The sequence below is a fragment of the Oncorhynchus keta genome, chromosome 35, assembly GCF_023373465.1.
Source record: "Oncorhynchus keta strain PuntledgeMale-10-30-2019 chromosome 35, Oket_V2, whole genome shotgun sequence".
Taxonomy (NCBI): domain Eukaryota; kingdom Metazoa; phylum Chordata; class Actinopteri; order Salmoniformes; family Salmonidae; genus Oncorhynchus; species Oncorhynchus keta.
This window is the reverse complement of record NC_068455.1, coordinates 58,278,723-58,301,678: the sequence shown is the minus strand read 5'-3', so window position 1 is coordinate 58,301,678 and position 22,956 is coordinate 58,278,723. Positions and strand designations below refer to the sequence as shown.

The window sequence follows — 22,956 nt, the reverse complement described above, 5'->3', positions numbered from 1 at the left end:
GGAGAGACCTGAAAATAGCTGTGCAGCGAACCTCCCAATTCAACGTGACAGAGCGTGGGAGGATCTGCAGAAAATAATAGGAGAAACTCCCAAATTCAGGTGTGCCAAGCTTGTCTTATCCAATAAGAATCAAGGCTGTAATCGCTGCCAAAGGTGTGCAACTACCTTTTTTGTCAAAGTGGAAATACTGAAAATGTGTTTTTGCCCATGCAAAAGACCTATATCAGTCCAGTAACACTACTAGGAATACCTGCCACTGGGTCTTTCGCTCTTTCTCCCTCTATCAACGTGATTAAATAATTCGACACAAAGCAGGTAGTATTATTTTGATTCTGTGGTGATACTGTAAAATACAGGGTATTGCTGCCCCTGTGTGGACTCTTTGATACATTGCAAGTTAAGGTTGGATATCCTTTTTAGATTGGGGCCCATATGCCCAACCGTGTATTTTTATTTTATTTTATTTAACCATTATTTAACTAGGCAAGTCAGTTAAGAACAAATTATTATTTACAATGACGGTACTAATGGCATAACAGGTTGAGTTCAGTATGACAAATCCATACAAAAAGAATAAGAACACCCCAAATGTATATGTCATAAAGTTTGCCACATTCAAAGAATGATCACACCTGTGGAACAAATCCTTCATTATGACACAAAAAAAAACACATTCTAGAATATTCAATTCCAATTTTGGAATGATTATTCTCTCAACCACAAAATGATGTTCAAAATTTAATCTGACAGCAGGAGTGGAGTGTATAGTCAACAGACAGACACCATGACAATCCAATGTTTGTGCCAGATATGCACCTGCGGGTAAGTACCAACATCTCAACCGACAGTGCACTCACACATCGATTTCAGCTGTAGTGTATAATCTAGTGCTTTTTTTGGGCAAAGAAAAGGTAACAGATGGAGAGAGCTGCAACTACGACACAGCCTACGAGTGCACACTGACTCAAAATCTGCTGCAACATGTCTCATGGCCTATTCTCTTTGATGTCTATCACCAATTTCCACTCCAATTTCGTAACTGGAGTGGACATGGGATGACCAATATGTATGCTCAGCATTCATTTAATTTTTAGTATTTTGTTTACTTAAAGTAGCTGGAATTTATGTAATACATTTCCCCAGCGAATGCCCTGTAAATAACTGTCTACACAGAGCAAAAGCGTAGCCGCGTTCTCATCCTTCGAGCGAGCCAGAGCTGGGAGAGTCTAAAACCCCGTTTATACCGAGTGCTAATTTGCGTCCTTTCTCCTGTTCGTGCCCACATTCTGATTGTGCCCACATTTTTAGACAGGTGTGACAATCAAAAGACACATTGTGATCTGAATGTCATCAGATCATCCCGCTCACCCCCAGAGATAGTCAGACACGCATTGTGTCTGGATATCTTACATGTGTAAACCGATCTGGGCAGAGAAACCATATAAATTATATTATTCCGCCCTCTAAAATCATTGACAGGTGGCACCATTGACTGATTACATCAATATGTGTCTTACAATAAATATAATTGTAAAGGAATAGCTGTGAAATCATTTGCATAAAGGAAGGGACCAGGAAATCTGGTCACAATGCAGACACAGTGAACGGATAACAGACTCATTGTGTGTAGACACATTTCTGGAAATGTAGGCACAATCAGAATGTAGACATGATCAGGATAAAGGACCCATATAAGCATCAGGTATAAACAGGGCTTGAGAGAGTGAGAGTAGAGAGAGTGAATAATCCACGGGCATTTATTTTTAGAAGCTCTCTCGGTCGCTACGCACTTCATGTAGCCTACTACAACACAGCCCATGTTCTTCTGGTCAATAATTGAAACGGGTTTGGTACATTGGATTGGAACCCAACACCCGAGCGCACAGCGTAAAGACGCGCAGGCCTATACCGTAGTGTGATGTTTCAAGCTATATCCGGAATTTGGAGATGCCCACCTTTGCCAATGAGGTAAAATCATTAACGTTTTTAACTTTGCGGTCTTTAAATACCTTGGATCGTGCATGGAGTGTGAGTTAGATTCTGATGATGGAGAGAGGATATGGCTGTAAAATCCTTGATGGGAGAAAGGGGGGTGAAAGGGGGTTGCAATACCGTTTTACCTGAAGGTAGGGTAGGGTACGTGCGTACCAACATAATGCAAATTTATTGACTGTGACCCAATGAAAGCACATGATCATTATACATCATGCTAGTGTTATCGTTCATCTTCTAATTACATTTACAAGTTTAACTGCCTATACTTATTTTGCATGCTGTGTGACACCAAATTATGTTTTTTAATGTAGTTTATCTGAGAGAAGAGAGACAAACCTAATCGGAGCCTAATATAATTGTAATATTATTCTGATAAGAACTACATTGGCTGAGGCAAGGACAGCTCATTATAATGGCTGGAACTGAGCGAATGGAAGGGCATCGAACACATGGAAACCATGTGTTTGATACCGTTCTGTTCCAGCCATTACCACGAGCCAGTTCTCCCTAATTAAGGTGCCACCAACCTCCCTCCTGTGGTTCAGAACACCACTTTGACCAACAGCAGATTCTCAACAACACACTCTGTTGCGCCATTCCAACCAATCCCAACACGTTATCCCTTTCCTCTGGCAGGCATCACCACTGCTCACGAGGATCCCTTCCAGAGGAACCGTGTGTCCTGATCCCAGGCTGCATGGTCTCGGAATACCAGGAAAAGTACCCTGCCTACTGCACCACTGTTGTCCGGGCAGCCAAGAAGCAGAATAATGAGTATCAGCGTCTGGAGGGAAGGATATCCAACATGACTACTTTCAAGTGAGACACACATAATTCATCAAAGAAGATATGATATTCTGGTAGAAAAAGAGTGAATGACAACATTCACAGTTTGCGTAGTTTATTCAGTCTGCACGTTGCAAGTCATGAGGGTCATGTCTTCCAGGTCAGACTACGTGGCCCATGAAGTGACCCAGAGGCCCCCAAAGGTCACGAAGGTGTATGTGCCACCTGACGGGAGAATGAGACACAGCAGCACCTACGCCAGGGACTACCCAACACACCCTGTTCAGAAGCACATCGTGACCAAGCCAGAAGAGTATCATCCGCCCACAGCAAAGATGGTCGCTCAGTCCTTATACAAAGGTACAGAAACTGTGTCTTTAATAGGAGAATAGTTTAAGATTCAGGCTACTCAGTATACAGAAGATTAATAAATCAGTTGTAATCAAATCAACAATAATTGTTCAAATCAAATGAATACATCTTGGAGTTAACATTGGGTCGCTCGTAGAATTTGTAAATGTTTCTAATGATCAGAGATTGACATAAAATGTAGTCCTCTCACTCGATTGTTTCCAGGGGAATTCCGAGCATGGCACAACCAGAAAGTCCAACCCTACAGGACCTGTGACAACCTGAAGCTGAACGACAGCAAGTTCGAGGTGACAACCACCTTCCAAGACGACTACTGCCACAAGGGCCCAGCTGAGGCCAGGGAGAGCTTCAAACCGGCTGCTGACGCCCGGGAGACCCTGCACTTTGACGGCGCCACCAACTACCAGACGCAGTATGTCCCCCACCCGGTCCAACCCAGGCAGCCCAAAGAGAGGGCCGTCTACAGGCCCACCAGCGCCCCCCTCAATGGGGTCTCCACCCACAGGCAGGATTACCGAGGCCTGCCAGCTGAGCCCGCCAAGCCCTTTAGGGCCAAGGTGGCCTGGGAGAGCAGCCCGGCTGTATTCCAGGGGACCAGTGAGTTCCGCGACCAGTACAAGGCCTGGCCCCTGCAGCCCAAGCACCGGCACCAGGCTGAGGAGTACTGCCCACCCGAGGGCACTATGGTCGGTCTGTCCACAGCTCATGCTGACTATGTCGACCACGAGAGCCAGCAGCGGCCCCAGTCCGCCCGTCCCCCGGTCGAGGCCTGGACAAAGGAGGCTAGAGAGCCCCTCCAGACCAGGTCCACCATGAAGGAGGACTACCGGACCTGGGACGTGGTCCGTCGTCCCCCCATGGTCTACGCAGATGAGCTAGAGAAACCCAAGGGGGCTTTCGCCAACACCACCACCTTCCGCTCAGCATACACGCCCAAGACGGCCCAGCGCACCACCAGCTTTAAACCCACCCAGAAGCTGCTGAGCCCCCAGACCATGGATGAAGACTCCATCTATCGCTCCACCTACACACCCAAGGAAATCCCACCTTGTCCAGCCCGGGATGGCTGTCCTCCTGGCTTTGAGTACAGCTCCATGGGGGCTGGAGGACACAGGCTGTACCGAACCATCTCGGTACAGAAAACGGGGCTGAGTCAGCTGGCCGCTGCAACGTCCAATGAGCCCTCTTACTCCCACAGCAGAAAGAGCTGCAGGGTCCCCAGCCGAGCCAAGAGGGCGCCATAGAGTCCCGATCACAAACCTGCACACACACAGATAGCTAGAGGGGATTCTTATATTTCTATTCAAATATATTAATAGACATTTTAGATGAATTCATCATGAGCACCTCAGGTATTTTGTATGGTCACTCACATAAAAAAATGCATAATCCTGATTGTGCATGTGTTTTTTTATATACAAAGAATTCATAACAATTCTTACTTTGAATATTATGTCATTGTTAAGCTGTTTTCTATTTAATGTTAACAATGTGGACACGAAGATCAGACACCATTTAGCATGGTAATGCACCTAATGCGTGTGAGCAATATAATCCATGAGGCGTTTGTTCATGGTCTGAATAAAAATTAGCCACAAGTCCATTACTATGCACCAAAATGTATATTTATTATTTAGAAAATAGTACAAATTTCTTCAAAAAGAAAAGGTTATCGTTGCCATGTTACCGAAACATTGTTCTTGAACAAAGCTTTTCTGGGCATGTTTTGAAATCATATTTACAGTATATACATTCACATTTCATAACTGAAATTTTGGCACCTCTCTCTGCAACACAAAAAACTAGTGAGCGAACCTATTCCCAATTTAAATAACGTAGCAGCTTTCTGCTTGTAAAACAGTCGCCATACATGAAAACCTTCCAGTCAGTGGAAGGTTATCGTGTATCCCTTTTAAAACTACAACACCCCCTTTAAAACCATGGCTTCTCTCTGCTTGTACCATTCTCATGAAAAGAAAAACAAAGCTTCACAAAAACATCATCCGATGTAGAAATGACAAAATGGCCGACAGTCAAACTCTTAAGGTAGAAAATGATTCAGAAAAGAAAGGACGCACAGTAGAACTTGACAGTCTTGATCAGTCCTCCATGATGTGGATGTGTTTAGTGGCCTCCTGGCCCTAGCTATGATGATTTTCTCAGCTTTGGAAATGAGCTGGGGCAGAAAAAGATACAACGGAGACATTGCTCTGTTAAAATCAATTAAGGCATATAATAATGAGTGAACATGCTCATTAACAAAATGTTTCTCCTCAAATTAAAATGGTTGGGTGCTGCTAGAGATCCTTGTACATAATCCATATAAATTCAAATGGAGGGGAATCTTATTTTCTCTGTGCCTCTTTTCTTGTCTCTGGGTCGGTTCAGCTTAGCTTGGCGGTCCACCAGGATCTTCTGCCAGTACCTTTGTTCATGGTCGACTAAAAGTACAAATGTATGAACAATTGAGCAATTGTTCATTTCGATGTGACATAATTCAGCCACATTTTTCACCTAATGAGCAAATGAAGCCAAATGAATCAAACATCTTTCGCTAAAAGACATCCATTCATGAATATGCTTTCTTGATCTTCTAATGATGACGCTGTAAGAGGAATCGGAAAAACAACTGTTAATATATAATATTATATGCCGTTTAGCGGACGCTTTTATCCAAACCGACTTAGTCATGTGGGTGGTCCCTGGAATCGAACCTATTATCCTGCCGTTGCAAGCGCCATACTCTACCAATTGAGCTACAGAGGAACCCCAACTGTTAATTGACCATTATCTTACATCTCCATTGTTTCTGTTCAGATGTAGTAAATAGTTAGTGGCCCTGTTTGAATTCTCCCAAATACATCCCTCCTTCCTCCCATCCTTGCAGAAATCACTGATCTCTGTGTTGCTGTCACTAGCCATGTCAGCTCAGTGATTACCTCAAGATAGGGAGGAAGGAAGGACGCAATTAAAGATGATTTGAACAGGGCCGTTGATGACCTACAGAGAAGTAATGGGAGAGTCAGCATACCAGAGAGGAACTCTAGCTGCCAGCTGTGTTTGTTCTGCAGCCCGGTGCGAGCATCAATGATGGCCTTGGCCTCGACTGGACTCTTGAAGCGGACGTAACCCTCAGCGTCACCCTCTATGGCATCCACATACACCACTGGGGAAACCTCTGCCAGAGCATCCTAGACACACGGGCAAACACAAACTGTTGTCTAGAAGAATACATGGCTCTAATAATTTTCACATGGTAAAAGAAGAGATTTAAAAGCACATCTCTACCTTGATTACTTTTCTGCCAGGAAAGGGTTTGGTGAGTGTGATCTAGATGATGCAGCCCCGAGGGAAGTCTCCTTTTCACCTGCCTTACTCTCCTCAGCTTAGGAAAAAAAGAAACAAGACTAAAATAGATGGTGAAGACATAATATTGTGTTCGGAAATGCTCAATTGTAAGGGAACCGGTTTCAAATGTTTTACAGCATTTCTTGTAATGTAATATGTGGACAGCAAACTAACATTTGACTCGATATGTTCAATATTTGGGGAGTTCATATGACAGGACTTAATTATGCAGAAGTTGTACTACTGACAGATAGCTACGTAGTGGGTAAATATTAGGCAATAACGCAACATGCAACAATCCCAAAGATTTTACTGAGTTACAGTTCTTATGAGGAAATCAGTCAATTTAAATAAATTCATCAGGCCCTAATCTATGGATTTCACATGACTGGGAATACAGATATGCATCTGTTGGTCACAGACACCGAAACAAGAAAAATTAGGGGCGTGGATCAGAAAACCTGTCAGTATCTGGTGTGACCACCATTTGTCGCATGCAGCGTGCCATCTCCTTCACATAGAGTTGATCAGGCTGTTGATTGTGGCCTGTTGTCCCACTCCTCTTCAATGGATGTGTGAAGTTGCTGGATATTGGCGGATACTGGAGCATGCGGTCGTACAAGTCGATCCTGAACCTCCCAAACATGCTCAATGGGTGACATGTCTGGTGAGTATGCAGGCCATGGAAGAACTGGGACATTTTCAGCTTTCAGGAATTGTGTACAGGTCCTTGCGACATGGGGCCGTGCATTATCATGCTGAAACATGAGGTGATGGAGGGGGATGAATGGCACGACAATGGGCCTCAGGATCTCGGCACGGTATCTCTGTGCATTCAAATTGCCATTGATAAAATGCAATTGTGTTCATTGTCCGTAGTTTATGCCTGCCCATACCATAACCCCACCGCCATCATGGGGCACTCTGTTCACAACATTGACGTCAGCCAACCGCTTGGCAAAGGAGAAATGCTCACTAACAGGGATGTCAACACATTTGTGCACAATGTTTGAGAAATAAGCTGTGCATATGGAAAAAGTCTGGGAGAAATGCTCACTAACACACTCAAATCTAATTTCTCTAAAATTGTGCACAAATTGGTTTACATCCCTGTAACATCCCTGTAAACCAATTTGTGCACAATATGAGAGAAATAAGGTTTTAGTGCGTATGGAACATTTCTGGGATCTTTTATTTCCGCTCATGAAACGTCATGTATGTTGGGACCAACACTTTACATGTTGCGTTTCTATTCTTGTTCAGTATAGGCACTTACATGTCTGTTGCAGACTGGTTTCCATCTTCCCTCCTGCCCCCTTGTGGTGGAACTTGGTCAAGCAAGTCTTCAGAGCTCCCATGCTCCTCTTCTGCAGGGTCATATACTCCTGCTTCAGCCAGTCTTTCCTTCCATCCAGAGCCAGAAGGAGAGATAGATAAAGAAGAGAGAGAGAGAACAAAAGAAAGAGCTTGATTCTAAGTAATATCTTGTCACTAGGGTATTGGATTGTTCAATAAAGATGCTATGTTTTAGGGATTTATTTAGATTACATCAATGCTGTTGGTCTGATTGACTAAGAGTAAGCTAGTCATAAAGTAGTCATAAAGATGCATGATGGTTCTTACTTGGAGAGGAATAACCTCTTCCCTGATCTTCACCCTCTCCTTGTGCTTCTTCTTCCTTGTTCTCTTGGCTTTCAGTAGGAAGTCTTCCATCTTCTCCTCCTCTTCCTCACCCTTGACTTGCAGGTCTGAAGAACACAAGATTATTATTAGGCTTTATTCGTCACTGCTGACGAACTCACCATAGTGTCGGACCAGGAGACCATCCTTAGTGCAGGATTTAGTCAAACCTGCCCACGTGTTATTCTGAACCAGGATCCATCTACCTGTTAATGAGAGGCGTGTACCCAGATTTTCTTGTATGCCAAACCATTTTGTGTGATTTTTTCTGTTCACAAGCAATTAGTGATGGTGGGGAGGTGATAGTTACATATAGGGATATAATTTGACGATATATTGTATCATTTTGACAATATCGCAATATTATTTTTTGCACAGTTGCACCAAAACTCAAGTTTTCCTTCATAGCTGGTTCTCCATCTTTTTAAATAGGGAGCCAATTTGTTTTTACCACTTTTATTTCCATGACTGATCAAAACTCATTATCATGGCTCTCTTGTCTCTCTGCAGCAGACATATGGTGAGCAATACGTTTGGAGCATCGCAATAAAATCACAGTATCGAATCACAATACATATAGAATCGTGCAATATTGCAATACATATCGTATCGGCACCAAAGTATCATGATATCGTGTCGTGAGGTAAGTAATTCCCGGCCCTACAAGCAATGTGATGCGAGTTCAATATAATGAAGTACCTTTCCCATCGCTCTCCACCTTGTCATCCTCACTCGTCTTCCTCAGCTTGGATGGCATGTCTCCCTGTGCGTCACTCTCTGAGCTCTCCCCTGTCTGGGACCGCCGAGGCATCCTTTTTGGCTCTCTCCCTGGATTTATTCTCCTCCTCTTTGTCGTCTCCAAAGACAGACACACACAGTAGATTAACAGATGGTAAAGGGTGTTAACTTGACACTTTGAGCGTTGGCACTTAAATCAAAAGTGGCCAATATACGCATTTGTTCTTATTGTGTGTAGTCACTCTGGAGTTAACCAGTGATGCTACATTCTTCCCAATACCCACCTTGTGTGGTGTTCAGGGAGGGTGGATCAGGGATAGGCTTCCTGTTCTTGGTCTTGGGAAAGATGCCAGGCTTCCTGGGGACGTCCTCTGGAGGGTTGTTTAGCATCTGGACAAGGAGAACATGGTTAAGTTATCTACAGGTTTGTTACTACATAGGCCACATCAATGAAATACAGAGGAATCTTTATGATATCTCACCTCTACGGCTTTCTGTGCTTCCTCTTCCGTCTCAAACTCAATGAAGGCGAACCCATTGGAGTGGCCCGTGGTTTTGTATCTCGGCACGCTGACGTAAACCACATTTTCACATTTGGTGAACACTCGCTCTAGCCAGTCGTGGGTTACTTTCTTGGGCAGAAGTTCCTGGGGGGGAAGCTGTATTTTATAATAGCCAAAGGACCACGTCATGAATTGACAAACATTAATGTAACTGGTATTTACCACAGATTGTTCAGTTGTCTACATCTTTTGCATCCTTTCCTATTGGACGTTTCTGTCAAACTTTAGTTCCCTCTAGGTTGATCTAAAGGACCAAAACAGATCACAGTCAACATCGTAAGTCTATGGATTCAATACAAAACTCCAACCAGCATGCAACTGAACAACTGAATATGTACAGTAGTACTTTACCTCAACAGATTAATTTTTCAGTGCCCTTGCAATCAGTTGTCTGATTTTTCATTCAGATGAAGGATGTCAACACTGATTAGTCAACATCTGTAGAAAATAAAACCCCTGATAGTTGACAGTAGCCGCTCAACTCGCTTCAAATGAAAGTAACATAGGGAAAGTAAACTAGACGGCTACTATACCAGTGCTGCTCATTGCTATGACTTACATCCATCTCGTGACTCCTCAATGAGTCGTCTCAGAAGCCTGTCCTTGTGAAGGTTGACATCCCCGAACTAGACGTCCACCTGTTTCTTCACATCTGCCATCACTAGTTTCACACGGGACCGCTTCTTCTTCTCATTCTCTTTGTTCTTTCCACTGAGGTCTATGGTGGATGTGGCACCACAGCTCTTTTCTCGGTGTCAACCATGATCTGATAACACTTGAGTGAGTGGTAAGTAAAGCATGATCATATAGCTACACATGTCATGCGTGATCTATTGTTGTCTCTACCTTCTTGCTGTTGTCAGTGCCCAATAATGTTTGTGCCATGTTCTGTGCTGCTACCATGTTGTGTTGTCATGTGTTGCTGCCTTGCTATGTTGTTACCTTAGGTCTCTCTTGTCATGATGTGTTTTGTCCTATATTTAAATATTTGTATTTTTAATCCCAACCCCCGTCCTCGCAGGAGGCCTTTTGTTAGGCCGTCATTGTAAATAAGAATGTGTTCTTAGCTGACTTGCCTAGTTAAATAAAAGTTAAATATATATATATATATATATATATATTTAAAGTGTAAAATTACACTGAAGGTAGCTATTGGCATTAATTCATCATAAGCTAACTCGTTTTTTTTATTCTGCTAATTGAGAACACGGAGTCAAATGTTAATTTTATGTGGCTAACGTGCGTTTAGTTAGCTAGCTAGAAAGGCAGTCGGCACTGATAGCCATAGCAAGGAGACCCCTCACCTCAAATATATTTCAGAAGGATAGCAAATTGAACAGAAGACATGACCTTATTATCTGCGGCAAAAATGTATAATTTAGCTAGCTAACGTATCTTTCAGACTTAAGAGTAGAGCTACTAGCGTTTGGTTTGTTTTCGCCAACTGTGAGGTCCTCATACACTAAGAAACAGTGTATGACAACCTTTCTTGATGAATAATTAGTTGGTAAACACACTCGTAATTAGAAAATGTGTACACCCAAATTCCACGTCATTATACATGTTAGAGGAACCACGTTAAACACATGCTCTCGTACCAAAACCTAAATAAGATTGTATTTTTCTAACCAAGCTTTCTACAAACCTATTTTGTCTCTTGTTGATGACGTGTCATCTGTGGGAATTCAAAAAAGGAGGGAAATACCATAGAGAATGATAGAGGCCTTGAGTGACCAAAAGGCTATTTTAGCATGGCCAGCGGCATTGAGGGCTTCCTCCATGCTTCCGACATTTTAAAGTATTCAAAGTAGTCAACTGAGTGGGGATTCATATGGGTTGTAGCCTCAATGGCGCTCCCCATGCTGTCACAGAGGCTATGATTTCAAACATATACATATCAGTCCTCTATCTATCTCTATGGTAAATACCAAATGCTGTGTAGCCTGCTCAGGAAATTTACTCTATATTTTCGCTAGAAAGGCAAATTTGGTTTATTTTCCTTACGGATATAATTATGTATATTCTAGTTGTGTAAGAAAACGCTAGAGTCGCCTCATTTTATGGATTAAGAATCCGTTTGGCCTACATTGTGATTGCCTAGGGCAAACTGTTTTTATTATAAATCTAAGCCTTTCTTCTGCTCTATGAAAATATTGATACCACCTCTCTCTCTCTCTCTCAATTCTTCAATCTCTCTCATCAATTCAATTCAATTCAAGGGACATTACAAATGTCTTTATTGGGACATAAAATAAATAAGGGAAACATGTGTTAACATTGTCAAAGCAAGTGAGGTAGACAACATACAAAGTGAATATATAAGGTGAAAAACAACAAAAATGAACAGTAAACATTACACATACAGAAGTTTCAAAACAGTAAAGACATTACAAATGTCATATTATATATATATATATATATATATACAATGTACAAATAGTTAAAGGACACAAGATAAAATAAATACACATAAATATGGGTTGTATTTACAATGGTGTTTGTTCTTCACAATGGTGTTTGTTCTTCCTTTTCTCGTGGCAACTGGTCACAAATCTTGCTGCTGTGATGGCACACTGTGGAATTTCACCCAGTAGATATGGGAGTTTTTCAAAATTGGATTTTTTTTCGAATTCTTTGTGGATCTGTGTGATCTGGGGAAATATGTATCTCTAATATGGTCATACATTGGGCAGGAGGTTAGGAAGTGCAGCTCATTTTCCACCTCATTTTGTGGGCAGTGAGCACATAGCCTGTCTTCTCTTGAGAGCCATGTCTGCCTACGGCGGCCTTTCTCAATAGCAAGGCTATGCTCACTGAGTCTGTACATAGTCAAAGCTTTCCTTAATTTTGGGTCAGTCACAGTGGTCAGGTATTCTGCCGCTGTGTACTCTCTGTGTAGGGCCAAATAGCATTCTAGTTTGCTCTGTTTTTTTGTTAATTCTTTCCAATGTGTTAAGTAATTATCTTTTTGTTTTCTCATGATTTGGTTGGGTCTAATTGTGCTGTTGTCCTGGGGCTCTGTAGGGTGTGTTTGTGTTTGTGAACAGAGCCCCAGGACCAGCTTGCTTAGGGGACTCTTCTCCAGGTTCATCTCTCTGTAGGTGATGGCTTTGTTATGGAAGGTTTGTGAATCGCTTCCTTTTAGGTGGTTGTAGAATTTAATGGCTCTTTTCTGGATTTTGATAATTAGTGGGTATCGGCTCTAATTATTTGGTGTTTTACTCTATTTTTGCAGAATGCATCTATTTGTTTGTGTTTTTGGTGACGTTGTTTAGGCCAAGGTATGTTGAAATTTAGTTTTTTTTGTGTGCTCTAGGGCAACAGTGTCTAGATGGAATTTGAATTTGTGGTCCTGGTGACTGGACCTTTTTGGAACACCATTATTTTGGTCTTACTGAGATTTACTGTCAGGGCCCAGGTCTGACAGAATCTGTGCATAAGATCTAGGTGCTGCTGTAGGCCCTCCTTGGTTGGTGACAGAAGCACCAGATCATCAGTAAACAGCAGACATTTGACTTCGGATTCTAGCAGGGGAGGCCGGGTGCTGCAGACTTTTCTAGTGCCCGCGCCAATTTGTTGATATATATGTTGAAGAGGGTGGGGCTTAAGCTGCATCCCTGTCTAACCCCACGACCCTGTGTGAAGAAATGTGTGTGTTTTTTGCAAATTTTAACCGCACACTTGTTGTTTGTGTACATGGATTTTATAATGTCATATGTTTTACCCCCAACACCACTTTCCATTAGTTTGTATAGCAGACCCTCATGCCAGATTGAGTCGAAGGCTTTTTTTGAAATCAACAAAGCATGAGAAGACTTTGCCTTTGTTTTGGTTTGTTTGGTTGTCAATTAGGGTGTGCAGGGTGAATACATGGTCTGTTGTACGGTAATTTGGTAAAAAGCCAATTTGACATTTGCTCAGTACATTGTTTTCATTGAGGAAATGTGTTAATAATAATGCAGAGGATTTTCCCAAGGTCTACTGTTGACATATTCCACGGTAGTTATTGGGGTCAAATTTGTCTCCACTTTTGTGGATTGGGGTGATTTTCCAAATATTGGGGAAGATTTATGATGTTAAAGAGTTTTAGTATAGCCAATTGGAATTTGTTGTCTGTATATTTGATCATTTCATTGAGGATACCATCGACACCACAGGCCTTTTTGGGTTGGAGGGTTTTTATTTTGTCCTGTAACTCATTCAATGTAATTGGAGAATCCAGTGGGTTCTGGTAGTCTTTAATAGTTGATTCTAAGATCTGTATTTGATCATGTATATGTTTTTGCTCTTTATTCTTTGTTATAGAACCAAAAAGATTGGAGAAGTGGTTTACCCATACATCTCCATTTTGGATAGATAATTCTTTGTGTTGTTGTTTGTTTAGTGTTTTCCAATTTTCCCAGAAGTGGTTAGAGTCTATGGATTCTTCAATTACATTGAGCTGATTTCTGACATGCTGTTCCTTCTTTTTCCGTAGTGTATTTCTGTATTGTTTTAGTGATTCACCATAGTGAAGGCGTAGACTCAGGTTTTCCGGGTCTCTATGTTTTTGGTTGGACAGGTTTCTCAGTTTCTTTCTTAGATTTTTTCATTCTTCATCAAACCATTTGTCATTGTTGTTCATTTTCTTCGGTTTTCTATTTGAGATTTTTAGATTTGATAGGGAAGCTGAGAGGTCAAATATACTGTTAAGATTTTCTACTGCCAAGTTTACACCTTCACTATTACAGTGGAATGTTTTACCCAGGAAATGGTCTAAAAGGGATTGAATTTGTTGTTGCCTAATTGTTTTTTGGTAGGTTTCCAAACTGCGTTCCTTCCATCTATAGCATTTCTTAATGTTACTCAGTTCCTTTGGCTTTGATGCCTCATGATTTAGTATTGCTCCGTTTAAGTAGACTGTGATTTTGCTGTGGTCTGATAGGGGTGTCAGTGGACTGACTGTGAATGCTCTGAGAGATTCTGGGTTGAGGTCAGTGATAAAGTAGTCTACAGTACTACTGCCAAGAGATGAGCTATAGGTGTACCTACCATAGGAGTCCCCTCGAAGCCTACCGTTGACTATGTACATACCCAGCGTGCGACAAAGCTGCAGGAGTTGTGACCCGTTTTTGTTGGTTATGTTGTCATAGTTGTGCCTAGGGGGGCATATGTGGGAGGGGATGTTGTCACCTCCAGGCAGATGTTTGTCCCCCTGTGTGCTGAGGGTGTCAGGTTCTTGTCCGGTTCTGGCATTTAGGTCGCCACAAACTAGTACATGTCCCTGGGCCTGGAAATGATTGACTTCACCCTCCAGGATGGAGAAGCTGTCTTCATTAAAATATGGGGATTCTAGTGGGGGATATAGGTAGCACACAGGAGGACATTTTTCTCTGTTAGGATAATTTCCTTTTGAATTTCTAGCCAAATGTAGAATGTTCCTGTTTTGATTAATTTAATGGAGTGAGTTAGGTCTGCTCTATACCAAATTAGCATACCCCCTGAGTCCCTTCCCTGTTTCACACCTGGTAGTTTGGTGGATGGGACTACCAGCTCTCTGTAACCTAGAGGTCTCTCTCTCTCTCTCTCTCTCTCTCTCTCTCTCTCTCTCTCTCTCTCTCTCTCTCTCTCTCTCTCTCTCTCTCTCTCTCTCTCTCTCTCTCTCTCACACACACTCACCTCAATAGAATTAGGAATTAGAATACTCATTCTAATCTCTATCCATGACATGTACAACAGGCATTACGTATTATCGTAATAAGGACGAGTTTGGTTATCTACTGTCCATCATAATGAGAGATGGGGTTGCACAAGAGACGGCCGCTGTCCACCGCATGGCGGTGCTGAACATCAGATCACGGGATTCCGCTTCAGTCGCTGTATGTTAAAAAATTGTGTTGAATAGCCAATAGCGTCTGTTTTCTTGTTGTTCAAGTAGGACTACTTTAGCACCATCGTGTTTTTGACCGACAGCTGTGACAAAGTCACCACACAGGTCTACTAGAACTTGAACAGATTTTTGCTCTTTTTGTTTTTTGTTTTACAAATTTGATTCAATATCAAACGACAAGAAAATAGGTATATTTTGGCAGATTTGTGTTGGACTCAAACCATTTATACAATGTCTACAGATAGGTTAACACGCTTAATTTGATTAACACTGTATGTGCTATGATAATAATAACATTAACAACACTTGTATATAACAGGACTTGGAAGATAGTGAAAAATGGATGGAGGAGGCGGCAAAGGAAGAAGAGCCAGTTGCTCAGCTAAAGGAATAGATGAAGGACAAGTCTGACAAGGTAATATTGGTCCTCTGGTCATTTGGGTTATTTGATATGTTTAATCTATCTGGTACAAACTTGATTCAATGTCAGACAAAAGGAGGTATGTCTATTTTGGCCACTTTTTTTACAGTCGTTTCATCAAAACGTTTATAGAATTTCTACAGATTAAAAAACTCATTACTTTCATTTTGATGAACAGGACTTGGAAGATAGTCATCAGAAGAAAGGGATGGAGGAGAAGGAAGGAAGAAGAGCCAGTTGCTCAGCTGAAGGAAGAGAGAACGGTAAGATTGGTCCTCTGGTCGTTTGGGCTCTTGGCTAGTTTTTATCTATCTGTCTATGTATTGGCTAAAAAATGGGCTGCTTTGACTTGATGTTTCACATTAAGCATAATAACGTGGGATTTGACATCTGTTTTCTTGAAGGCCAAATGGAAATCAAGTGCCAAGAAGACCTCAGCCGAATGTGACACTGAAGCAGGTTAGAGATTTTTCGATTTTAAAACATTACTTTTCCCAGTACATGCACTTTAGGGTTAGTGTGCCCTTTGTTGTGCAGATTCATTATATAAAAAAGGGGGGAAACTCATAATAATTGTTGTCCTTTTGGTCCCTCTGTGGTATTCTCTTTGGATAAATACCAAAACAGGGCAGCAGTAATTCAACTCTTGCAGGAGGAACTTCTCAATAGTCTACTTTACCCCTCAGGAATGGCAGAGGACGTCTGATTCTTTATCCTCACCAATTTCAGGAGTAATCTCACTGATAGGTCCAGTGCATTCGGAAAGTATTTAGACCCCTTCACTTATTCCACATTTTGATCAGTTACAGCCTAATTCTAAAATGGATGAAATATTTTTTTCCCCTCAATCTACACACAATACCCCATAATGACAAAGAGAAAACTGTTTTTTTTTTAAATGTGTAAAAAAAAAAACAGAACCCCCCCACACACCTATCTTATTTACATAAGTATTCAGGTCCTTTGCTATGAAACTCGAAATTGAGCTCAGGTGCATCCTGTTTCCGTTGATCATCCTTGAGATGTTTCTACAACTTGATTGGAATCCACCTGAGGTCAATTCAATTGATTGGATATGATTTGTAAAGGCACACACCTGTCTATATAAGGTCCAGTGACAGTACATGTCAGAGCAAAAACCAAGCCATGAGGTCGAAGGAATTGTCCGTAGAGCTCCGAGACAGGATTCTGTCGAGGCACAGATCTGGAGAAGGATATCAAAAAATGTCTGCTGAGTAAACGGTCTGAATACTTATGTAAATGTGATATTTCAGTTTTTTTTTTTTTTATACATTTGCAAAAATGTTTTTTTTTTTTTATGTTTTTGCTTTGTCGTTATGGGGTATTGTGTGTAGATTGATGAGAAAAAATATATATTTTAGAATAAGGCTGTAACATAACATTTTGAAAAAGCCAAGGGGTCTGAATACTTTCCGACTGCAGTGTTTCAATAGCACATATTCTGTATACAACAAACCTTTCTGAACCAGTACAAAACAACTGAACATTTTTACTTGTGTCTTTATCAGGCAATGGAAAGTGATTCAAGAGGGCATGAGAAATCCTGTAATTTTATCTATCAACATTTGATAGATTATATGAGAGAAATTTGAACATAAAGTTTGTCATATTGACTAATTAAGCACTTGACACCACATCATCTCAAAAAACATCTAATGCTCTATTTGTATTGAAATAGGTGTCCAAAGTACACCTTGCCCAAATGTGCTGGAATATAGCGAAAACGGTTTCCCCGTAGTGGTAGAGATCCTCATGCCAGCCCTTGCACACATAATATAGCTTAATGCTGCCAGGGAAGCTAGCTCCTCCTCCTCGCTGACTGGAGTGCTTCAACATTGCAAACATCCAGGAATGTGTGCTGAGGTTTAACGAAGGTCTACCCCAGATCCCTGGCAGTGGAAAGTCTATTCAGCCAACGGGTCAAGGCTCCATACCCCTCTGCCATTGACTTTAAGCAGTCACGCATGGTGACGTTTAAATGACAGATCTACCCACAAGGCCTAGCAGTGGAAAGTTTCTGGGTGGTCGAGACACCCTACCCTCATCCACTGAATTTGAACAGAGGCTGGAGTTGATGCGTGGAAAGTTACAACAGAGAATTGAGGAAGAGCGGAAGTGGTATACATTATTACAACTCCCGCACACCCACTCCACGTTCTTCTTCTGGAAGGTATCTTCATCAACCACATGTTCACCAACCTCAACTGTGGGCCTGACCCAACTGATCTTATCCCTGTATACGGTACATACTCAAATTCAGGTTAACTTTTTCATATTACACAGCATTTGACTGTTAGAATACAAAGCTAAGAAACTACAATATGTATTGTAAAATAACAAAGCAGACACCACATATAAACACTTCATAGAACTACATTTTACATATTGGTTAGATAATGAACTATTGGTTCATTCAAAGCAACAATTTGTAAAGATCATCAATATGTAAACATAAGACAAGATTGATAAAAACAATATTTTTTTATTTAAATGTGGATCTTGTTGCAGAATGCACATGGAGGAGAGGATCAACTGACAGATCCTTTTAATGTCCTCTTTGGGATCACAGAGGACACAATTCTTCAGGTTCTGGGAGATCAATCCTGCTCTTTTTGCTCACTTGGATTGACCAGATCTGTGGTAAGAGATGTCGTGATTCAGGTTAACTCTTAGATCTCACTGATCCTCTCCTGTTCCAGCTCAGGTAAATCAAGCCCAGTGTTGTGTGAACTAGCAGGCGAAATGGTATCCAGGCCGCCAAGAAGATGATGGTGTCTGTTATCTCTGCCAAGCTGCGGTGGTTTGGAGTCACTGAAAAGGCTGTGCCTCAAGCCAAGCCCAATCCATCTATGGAGAATATAGACATTAAGGCCTCCCTTGCACCATTGACAGGAGCGGTCAAGGCTGTCATTGTCACCTCCGGAGAATGCCAGGAAAGAAGAGCAAGGAACAACGGATGCACTTTGAGAAATCGCACACAAAGTAAACATTTTTGCTTCAAAAGATTGTGTTGGTGGTCTTCTGGAAGATTCCCTAGTGGAGAAAAAAATGTCTGAAAAGACTGTATCCTATGGAAGCTTGGTGAGTCAAAACATGCTCGTACTTTCACCTCCAGGCAAAATGCTTGACTCTCCTGTAATGTCAACCACTGAGAAAATTTCCAGTGTTGAGCTGAAGTCAGAAGTCACTGAAGCTATTAGAGAGGCTCATTAGGTCTAGCAGAAGTCTATCTGCACAAATGTCTGCTGGCAGACCTGAGCCTTCAAGTAATCTGGCCAGTCAAACAAATCTGCCAGCTATGCCAGAAGAACATTTATCTACAACCGTTAGGCTCCGAGGCCTCTGAAATAATGGATTCCTTTGTGAGTGATATGAAGTGTGTCGCACAATCAGATTTGACAAAAGTGAAAGATCTATCTGTGGTTAATAGACTTACTAAAAGGTTGCAGAACATGCTGAGGGGATTCTGCTCTCGACGTTTGGCCCTTAAAAGTTCAGATCGAGACAAAGAGGAGAATCTAGAGCAAACTAAAAACATGTCACTCCTACTTTCATCCAAAAGTATATTAGATCCAGTAAGAGTGGGGCTTTGCTTCCAGGGGTCATGTCATCAGAAGAAGTGGCTCTTCGTGGAGGTCAGGGCATAAGCTCCAGACCTATGATGGCTCTTAGCCCTCAGATCACTCAGCTTCACCTCGACTGTACCACCAAGGAGGTTATGAGCACCATTGTGACATTTTACAAGATAGAGGTTCCTGAGGAGGAATTGACATGTTCAGCTGAAGAGACGTCCTCGGATACGTTTGTGGACAATGCCATGGCTTGGTTAGAGGACATCTCTGCCACAAGTTCCAAAACTTCTTCATCAGAAAGTTTGTGCGTTGCTCCCAAAGCAGTAATTTGCGAAAGCTCAGGTGAAACATTTCAGGCACAGGCAGCTAAATGAGTGAAATTCGGGAAGTTCCAGACGATCAGAGTCCCGCACTTGTCAGGTCAGCCAACCAGATTTTGATATTCGACAGGATTTCTCTCTAACTTCTTCTATGAGCATGGATTTACAGCCAACTGATTTTGTCCTTCTACAGGGTACCTCAAGTTCTTCTGCGACTTCAACAAAGATCTGGCAAAGTGGTGTTGCCATTTCTGAATAAGAAAATGTGGACTACAGCACAGACGATTTGAGAGTTTTTCACTCAGTATCATCAACCAGATGTGAACACCACAGAAAAGCATCAGGCAACACCACTTTGCCAGTGGAGGTTGATCGTCTTCACCATTTCAATAGGCACTTCATTTGTGTGTATTATTCATAAACGAGTCTTAGAAAGTCCAAGGGGAAATGATCAGGGGACATGATCAGTTCAGAGGAATTGATGACCTCAGGGGAGCTGGTGCAACTCCATGACATAGTGGGAACAATACTGGAGAGTGTGGAGACAGTTTGCAGTAAGGGGGGATAAAGAGCGTGGCGAGAGACTCAAAGGCCTTCATCTTCTTTATCTACTGTGGGAAAAGTCTCAAGGTCTTGAGATTTGGCAATACTCCCAGGAACTCCAATGTCAACTGAGTTGCTGGACAATAGTTCCCTATCGTTAGAAGCACATGCATTGTGATATGAAGAATGACACTGTGTCGGAGGCCTCATTGACTGGCCCAAGAAGTAATGGGGTGAGCCTCGTCATTGAAAATCTTGATCCTGAAGTGCTGCAGCAGGTCACTTCTGGACATTTTTTTTAAAATCTCAAATGAGAAGATTTGTGATTGCTGCTTCATTTGATCTTCCCTCCTTCATAATGTGGGTGGGTCAGGAAGCCTCATTTCACAATGTTCCATCAAGAGCGTCTGTCTAGTCACCGTAGCTCAATTTCCGCTACTTCTCGATTGACAGAACTTGATGGTAGTAGTTCATTGATATCATTGAGTATTGTTGTAATTATTTGGTGTTTATAACTTACTTTGGGTATTTTACTACACAATATGAAAACCTACACAATATGAAAACCTATCAATGGTATTACTTTATACTTGTCTTGTTTTCAATTAGTAACCCTGTGAATTGCTATTGTCTAAATTATGGCGATTTAAGAATTATATTCATTAAGACCATTTTTATTTTGAAACAATTAGCCCTTCAAACTGATCAACAAAAAGGTCCAGCCCTCAGAGGAAGCATAGGACCAGATGAAGTTTCCCCATGAGGAGGAGCATTCCATACGTAAATCTTACATCATTATTTCATCACATACATTGCATTTCCAGTCCCACAACATTAGCAACATTGCATTCTTTGAATAGCACCAAATCTGTTTAAAACATCAAATGTATGTATGATTGTAGACTGAAGTTCATGTCAACTTTCTCTGCTGTCTCGAGCACCCCGCATAGTGCCGATGGCTGTCACGGCTCCACTAGAGAAGAGTCTTCCTGCAACTTCCAAACCCGAGGAGAAGAAACACAAACCCTTCGTCTTTGTCAGGATGTTCTTGGCCATCAACAAATGCCTTCGCAACACCTTCAAACCTTCATTACAACAAGTAACGACACCTAATTAAGCAAAGACTTAATGCATTCAGTTAATCTCCATTGTAATCTTTTCATGTCTAATTTATTTAGCAAAAAGTCACCGTAAAATGAAATGTAACTCACTTGGTAAATATATTTTGAAAACATATTTTGAAAACAGAGTATGCATACTGCTTGAGATGGAACCCTGGATGGGATATTACACCAACCACTAATTGTCTCTAGAGCATTAAATGTCTCAGACTTTTAAAGAAGTTAGTTTTATTTTGTTCAGCATTATCAATATTCCGTGAACATTGTAAATGGGGGCCCTGTCACGCCCTAACCTTAGAGAGCTTTTTTATGTCTCTATTTGGTTTGGTCAGGGTGTGATTTGGGTGGGCATTCTATGTGTTGTATTTCTTTGTGTTTGGCCGAGTGTGGTTCCCAATCAGAGGCAGCTGTCTATCGTTGTCTCTGATTGGGAATCATACTTAGGTAGCCTTTTTCCCCACCTATGTTGTGGGATCTTGTCCTTGTATTATTGCTGTTGAGCCCTACAAGGCTGTATGTTTCGTTGGGAAAATTATTGAACTTAAAAGGACATGCAAGGAACCTGTAACATCATGTATTTGAGATATCTAGGATATAACATATATATATATATATATATATATATATATATATATATATATATATACAGGAAACAGTCACTTTTTACAGCAAAATACAGATCTTATTTTGATCACACTTTTGTTGTTGAATTTGCAGACTTGATTTGCTGAAAAATGTATCAACCCCTTGTAATGGGTGGCAGGGAAGTTAGGCGCAGAAGAATCGAACTTGGTATAAATAGAGTCTTTTATTAATAAGTGCTTCACAAAACTCCAGAACATACAAAATAATAAGAGGGTACAAAACCCGTCGCGCACCAACACGTACAATAAACATACAATAAAACAATTTTAATTTTTTAATTTTACCTTTATTTAACCAGGCAAGTCAGTTAAGAACATATTCTTATTTTCAATGACGGCCTGGGAACAGTGGGTTAACTGCCTGTTCACAATCTCGACAAACATACAATAAAACAATCTCCGACAAGGACATGAGGGGAAACAGAGGGTTAACTACACAACATGTAATTGATGGGATTGGAACCAGTTGTGAAGGAAGACAAGCCAAAACCAATGGAAAATGAAAAATGGATCAGTGATGGCAAGAAGGTCGGCGATGTCGACCGCCGAACACCGCCAGAACAAGGAAAGGGACCGACTTCAGCGGAAGTCGTGACACCCCTACAAAAATGTTCATTCATTATAATCCACATAATAATTCACATTTACTCTTGCTGCAGGATTAGCTTCCTGCTGTAGAAAACTGGCTCAAATTAAGCTCCTACATTTGTACAGACAATTGTGAATAAATAACATGTCCATTCACTCCTTTCACTTCAGAGACATAAAGCAGGAGTTATAGGGTTAGAATAATATAGAAGGGCTTTTCTACATATACAGTTGTAAACATGCTTATACGGTAGGCTTAACTAACGGAGTTGCTGTATGTCTCTACAGTAAACACTGAGTATGCCAAACATTAAGGACACCTTCCAAATATTGAGTTGTACCCCATTTTGCCCTCAGAACAGCCTCAATTTGTCG

At 41.4% G+C, this 22,956-nt stretch overlaps 1 protein-coding gene, 1 long non-coding RNA gene and 1 pseudogene across 2 annotated transcripts; 2 read left to right on the top strand and 1 right to left on the bottom strand.

Annotated features, from left to right (window-relative positions):
- Positions 1-1,781: 1,781 nt before the first annotated feature.
- LOC118368730 (stabilizer of axonemal microtubules 2-like) lies at positions 1,782-4,753 on the top strand. The gene is made up of 4 exons (XM_035753084.2): positions 1,782-1,968; positions 2,632-2,814; positions 2,942-3,141; positions 3,358-4,753. The coding sequence occupies exons 1-4, from the start codon at positions 1,919-1,921 to the stop codon at positions 4,395-4,397; spliced, it is 1,473 nt and encodes a 490-aa protein (XP_035608977.1). The 5' UTR covers positions 1,782-1,918; the 3' UTR covers positions 4,398-4,753.
- A 9-nt stretch (positions 4,754-4,762) lies between these two features.
- Positions 4,763-11,263, bottom strand: LOC118369150 (la-related protein 7-like; annotated as a pseudogene).
- A 4,406-nt stretch (positions 11,264-15,669) lies between these two features.
- On the top strand, positions 15,670-16,221 carry LOC127916014 (uncharacterized). The gene is made up of 3 exons (XR_008093210.1): positions 15,670-15,766; positions 15,951-16,035; positions 16,177-16,221. It is a non-coding gene; the product is annotated as an uncharacterized LOC127916014 (long non-coding RNA).
- Positions 16,222-22,956: the final 6,735 nt, after the last annotated feature.